Raw genomic sequence first — 5,677 nt, 5'->3', positions numbered from 1 at the left:
TAATTTGTAGTAAATCTTTTATGTAATTTACTTATGATATTTTACTCTGGATGACTGATTAATTCTAGGAGTTTAATTTGGCCAAAATAGTATCTAATGTAATGGGTTAACTTTAGGTTTAACTATAGTTGTACTTTATACTAGACTCTAATTGAATAATTCCTTATTTACATTCACTTTTCGACATAATAAAAAAAATAAAGGCATATAGTGTAGCATTTATGAACAATCATCTTATATTACATAAACAAAATTACACAAAATAAAATTTTGCAAATAAGAAACTAATCAGCCAACAACTACATCCTATAATTCTGAATTACACAAATAAGGTTTAAGAGATTCAACTTTATTCTCTAAAACAAGGTGTTGGTTTAATAAGAAGATTTAAATGAGTGTTCTTTCAACAGTATGTGTCAAAGATATGAAAGAAGACTAAAAAAAAAAAAAATTATTTCGGAGGAAACAAGAGAGGAAATCTTTTTTCCAGAGGGATCGATCCTATATGAAGAACTGAAGAAAAACGGTGAAAAAAATGAAGGAGAAGGTGAAGAAAATAATAAAGAAAGGCGAAAAATAGGAAGAATGGTGGATATAAAAGAAATAAGGAGAATATTTAAAACAAAAATAAAGTTGAAAGATGGTTAGGCTAATTAGCCATTATATCGTGTCACGTGGGCCATTTTAATGGCTTTTTTCAACCACCACACACTCCCAAGCGAGTGTGTACACATATTATGCCACGTGAGCAACGAGGGAGTTTAGATATGAAGAACAATATAGTTCGGGGGATTTTGGGGACACCGAATAATTTAAGTAGGAAACTGATAAAAACGTAATAGTTTAAAGGGGTATTAGAGTATTAACTCTAATAAGATAGAATGTGACTACCATAATTTGTAGTAGGATGGATAAGATCCCTCCATCTTTGATAAGAGGTTTTGAATTCGAGTTGTAATGATATAAAAAGTGTTTCCGCCTTATACAACGCAAGTTTAAATTTAATCAGAACTTCAAATCGAGTATGAACATCAATTGAGAATAAGAAAAAAAGAAAACGTGAATAACTATACAACGGCGATCATTTCGCCTGAAAACGCTCCACCACTGATTGATCCCATGTGTCAGGTAGCTAACATTCAAACATTTGCCTTGCAAAATAAGCACTTTCATTTCTTTTTAATAGTTGACAATAGTCCGTTTATTATTTCTTTTTTGTTTTTTTTCATTTAACCAAAGCCGTACATAAACGTTGACAAAATTAGAATTACTAAGCCAAATCATTTGTTTTACTAAATTACAATTCACATTCATGCACTTAGCTTACTAGTTTGCTGATGAGGTCTTGTTGCATCTTGAAGTTTAAGATCCTGACTTTATTATGCTTGAATTATAAGTAAAATTCTAAATTTTCGAATTTGTTTTACTTATGAGCACTAAAATAAATCAAACCAAAGATCACTTGGATTGAACAAATGATCTGATGAGACATTAATCATCCGGTTTACTTCCTCCTCAATATTCCTTTAATGCAACTTATATATGCTCCAAATAAGTTTGACGTTGAACTATTTCGACTAGTACTTGTAGTATTTTGTCCTGCATGGAGAACTGTTATGCTCTAAGCAACATGAACGCTTTAGCATATAATAACATGTTAGGTGTTTATCCTGATTTTCTTACCATATTTAAAATTTTTTATTCCTTCAATATATTCACCATAACTGATTTTACCTTTTACAAAAAAAAAAAAAAAAAATCCTCCATATTTGGCTAGTTGGAGGAAAAGGCTTTGGTGGATCCTTCCTTCTCGTTTAAAAGCATCTATAATGTAGCCATAAGGTGTTTGAGAGTCTCATTTAAGGGAGAATTTTTGCGACAAGTGTTAGCGTGCCACAATGCCACTTGTGTGTGCTCTTTGTGAGGTTGTTTTCTCGATATTTTGAACTTTCTTTTGTATAGTGAATTGCTCATCTTCGCCTGTGGATGTAGGTCAACTGATCGAACCACGTTAAATTTTTGTGTCTCTTTTGATATTTTTTCTTTTGTTGTCTGATTTATCATCATTGAAGTTATATTTTAGTAGCTTCTGCATGACACCTGCTTATTTCGATTCTAACATAAGAGTCTCTAACTATCTTTTATAATATTATCCATTTGCGCTCTTTTTTAAAGGATGAAGAATCGTTCTTTTCTTTGACTTGGTATTAAATATTCCTTTTCTAATTCCAGTTTAAAATGACGGCTTGAGCATATTTGAACATGCATTTGATTAGATGCTACAGGCAAACATGCTCTTATCACATGGTTACCGTACATATCACAACATGAAACTAATAAAGTAGCCCATTTCCGTTGAATTATAGGTAGCTTGAACTTATAATTAGGGTTGTGGTGTAGTGATAAATATTACTTTATTCTTAATCAGAAGTCTCGAATTCGAACTTTGAGTATGAAGTCATCTTTATTATAGGGAACACTTTAAATCTATTACAGGATCTCGCCGCATATCCAAATTTAATTGGCATGCGGGTACGAAACACCATATAGTAAAAAACACAAAGAGTTATAGTTAGCGTCGTTGATTCTTATAATCATTGGCCAATTATAGGCCATTAACTGAAAACAGTTAATATAACAACAAAAAGTCAGACGCATCCACTCCTAAAAACACTTTAAATACTACTCTCAAAACCCCTTTTTTCCTACTCTCTAACATAGAAACAGAACCCCAACAAAAGAAAGAAGAAAAAAAAATCTCATTTCCTCTACAATATTATGGCTAAGCTTTTAATTTCTTGGTGTTTTGTCTTCTTCTTTTGTTTTGGATTCATTTTCTTGAAATCAAATGCAGCATCAGTAACGTACAATGTGTTAAGCTTTGGAGCAAAATCAGACGGCAAAAGTGATGCAACTCAGCCATTTCTGAAAGCATGGGTAGCTGCATGCAGCTCAGTGAAGTCAGCCACCATTTACGTTCCTCGTGGACAATACTTAATTAAGGCAGCAACTTTTAGAGGGCCATGCAAAAGTAAAATCACTGTAAAAATCGATGGAACTCTTGTGGCTCCGGCGGATTATCGCGCCGTTGGCAACTCCGGCTACTGGATTTTGTTTATTAAGGTTAGCCGGATTTCGGTCGTCGGAGGAACTCTTGATGGAAATGGAGCTGGATTTTGGGCTTGCCGGAAGACAGGGAAGAATTGCCCTGTTGGTGCTAGGGTATGTTGTCAACTTATCATGTTTTCTCAGTTTAACTATTTGATATTCTTAGTCTCTATTGGTTCAACTAATTTGGATTCGTCATTCATGCACCAATTAAAGATAAATACTTCATGCCAAAAGTTTTTCCGTTCCTTAATCTAGAAACTCAAATCTCTGGTTAAGCTAGCTTGGAGAGATCCAACCATCCAATCATCCTTTAGATGATTTCTTTTTTGTTTCTTTTAACCATTCGGTTCATTCGAAACCTAATGATAGACTAATCCAGATACATGCTACGTTGGGTCCTTTAAAGAGGAAGAACTTCTTACCGAAGTTTCTCCATTTTCAAAACAGAACTCGAGACCTTTGATTAAAAATGAAGTGACCTCGTTCATCTTATGCACAAAACATTTGGTCGTTAGGTAATGTCAACTTATAAAACTGATAACTTGTTACTTAAGATCGAAGAGTGGCCATTGACCAACTTGACTAAAAACTTAATGGAATTAAATTATTTATTTCATTGTTTGGGATAATTACTTATTCGTCGGGTCCTCAGGCTAAGACACCCATTTATTTGTAGGAAAACATACGTATGAGTTATGACAATATCATATACTATATATTATAAGAGGGAAGAAACAGAAACTGTAGAAGAACTTTATTCCTAAATGCATGTGGGAGTAATAAGCTTTATGCATGTATGGCGGCTTAGAGACTATTAGCTAAAAAGAGGGAATTAGTCAAAGTATTTATTTATTAATTTTCATTTAGTAATATATGTCTCTTTTCCAATTCAATTTTCTTAATATAATGCAGTCTATAACGTTCAACTGGGCAAATGATGTTGTGATTAAAGGCTTAACATCAGTCAATAGCCAGCTAATGCACTTGGTGATCAATAGCTGCAAGAATGTGATGGTTAAAAATGTAAGAATAATAGCACCAGACTTAAGTCCCAATACTGATGGCATTCATGTCCAATCTTCAACTGGTGTTACTATCACTGGTACAAGTATCAAAACTGGAGATGATTGTATATCTGTTGGCCCTGGCACAAGAAACCTTTGGATGGAAAAGATTCAATGTGGCCCTGGCCATGGTGTTAGGTAAACGCAAAATTTTTTAAATTTTTTCTGTTCTTTTCTAACTGAAAAAAGGCTGCAATATACCCTAACGTTTGCGATTTGTTTTAATATGGCTTTTTCACTAATTCGTTTTTCACCATGGGAAAATTGGTCTGATTTGGTTGATATGGTGGAAGCCACATAATATCTTGACATTTTCAAATATAAACCAATTTAAGGGAGGGAGAAATATGGGACAAAATTAGCGGTGAAGGTCTTTCACGAACTGAAAGTTAAAAAAATGGTAGCCCAGTGCATAAAGTATCCCGTATTCAGGGTCAAGGGAAGGGCCATACCCAAAGGACTCTGCGTGAATGCGGGATGCTTCGTGCATCAAACTGTTTTTTTTTTAACCTTTCGATCCATGAAAGACCTGCAAGCATAAGATAAATCGAATACCTTTAGGAATAAATCCAAATAATTTCCCTTTCTAACTTCATGTATCATAACATATACGTAATATATTTGTTTTAAACAAACTTAATTGTGTTTTTGGTTTGTACATTGCAGCATTGGAAGTCTAGCAAGAGATTACAAAGAAGATGGTGTGCAGAACGTGACATTAATTAATTCAGTATTTTCTGGATCTGATAATGGATTAAGAATAAAGTCTTGGGCAAGACCCAGCACTGGTTTTGTCACCAACATTAATTATCAAAACATTATCATGAGGAATGTTGACAATCCAATCATCATTGATCAAAATTACTGTCCCAACAACCAAGGCTGTCCAGGCCAGGTAATTCCTAATTAAAAAAGTGTTTAAATTTACAAAAAGAAATACCAAATAATGAATCTAAATTTGTGATTCAATTGCTTATAAATTGGCAGACTTCTGGTGTAAAGATCAATCAAGTGACGTACAAAAATATATTAGGAACATCAGCAACGAAAGTAGCCATGACTTTTGACTGCAGTCCAAGCAATCCATGCAGCGGAATAAAGTTACAAGACATAAAGCTTACTTATTTGAACGGAAAAGCTCAATCTATTTGCAAGAATATTAGAGGAAATACTGGAGGAATCATCTTGCCTGATAATTGTTTATATTAATCCAGTGTTAGGATTTTTTTTTTCCTTTTCTTTTAGGGGTGGGAGGAAAGAGGCATATATGCAAGGGACTATATATTCTTTTTTTGTATTGTTCCAAATTGTTGTATTGTGTTTCATGGGACTTTTCTCGACTGGGAATTATGCCATATGTAAATTTAAAGAAAAAGAAACTAAAAAAAGTTTTGTTCCAGAATAAGGAAGTGAATACATTACTCAAATGCATTAGTTACAACTTTGATTATTTTACTAATGACAGGGAGAAACAGGAAGCAAACCCCCTCTCTCTACTCTAT

At 33.5% G+C, this 5,677-nt stretch overlaps 1 protein-coding gene across 1 annotated transcript; it reads left to right on the top strand.

Annotated features, from left to right (window-relative positions):
* Nucleotides 1-2,746: 2,746 nt before the first annotated feature.
* Nucleotides 2,747-5,447, top strand: LOC107812006 (polygalacturonase-like). Its single transcript, XM_016637014.2, has 4 exons — nucleotides 2,747-3,222; nucleotides 4,024-4,313; nucleotides 4,842-5,070; nucleotides 5,163-5,447. Exons 1-4 carry the CDS (start codon nucleotides 2,779-2,781, stop codon nucleotides 5,382-5,384), a joined length of 1,185 nt encoding a protein of 394 aa, XP_016492500.1. The 5' UTR covers nucleotides 2,747-2,778; the 3' UTR covers nucleotides 5,385-5,447.
* Nucleotides 5,448-5,677: the final 230 nt, after the last annotated feature.

Source organism: Nicotiana tabacum, chromosome 5 (assembly GCF_000715075.1).
Source record: "Nicotiana tabacum cultivar K326 chromosome 5, ASM71507v2, whole genome shotgun sequence".
Lineage (NCBI taxonomy): Eukaryota > Viridiplantae > Streptophyta > Magnoliopsida > Solanales > Solanaceae > Nicotiana > Nicotiana tabacum.
Note: the sequence above shows the minus strand (reverse complement) of the source record. Positions and strands in the feature narration are given on the sequence as shown.

Coding starts and splice junctions, on each gene's coding strand:
- LOC107812006 (XM_016637014.2), top strand. CDS start 2,779: ATGGCTAAGCTTTTAATTTCTTGGTGTTTTGTCTTCTTCTTTTGTTTT. Junction 3,223..4,023: donor ATTGCCCTGTTGGTGCTAGG/GTATGTTGTCAA, acceptor AATATAATGCAG/TCTATAACGTTCAACTGGGC. Junction 4,314..4,841: donor GGCCCTGGCCATGGTGTTAG/GTAAACGCAAAA, acceptor TGTACATTGCAG/CATTGGAAGTCTAGCAAGAG.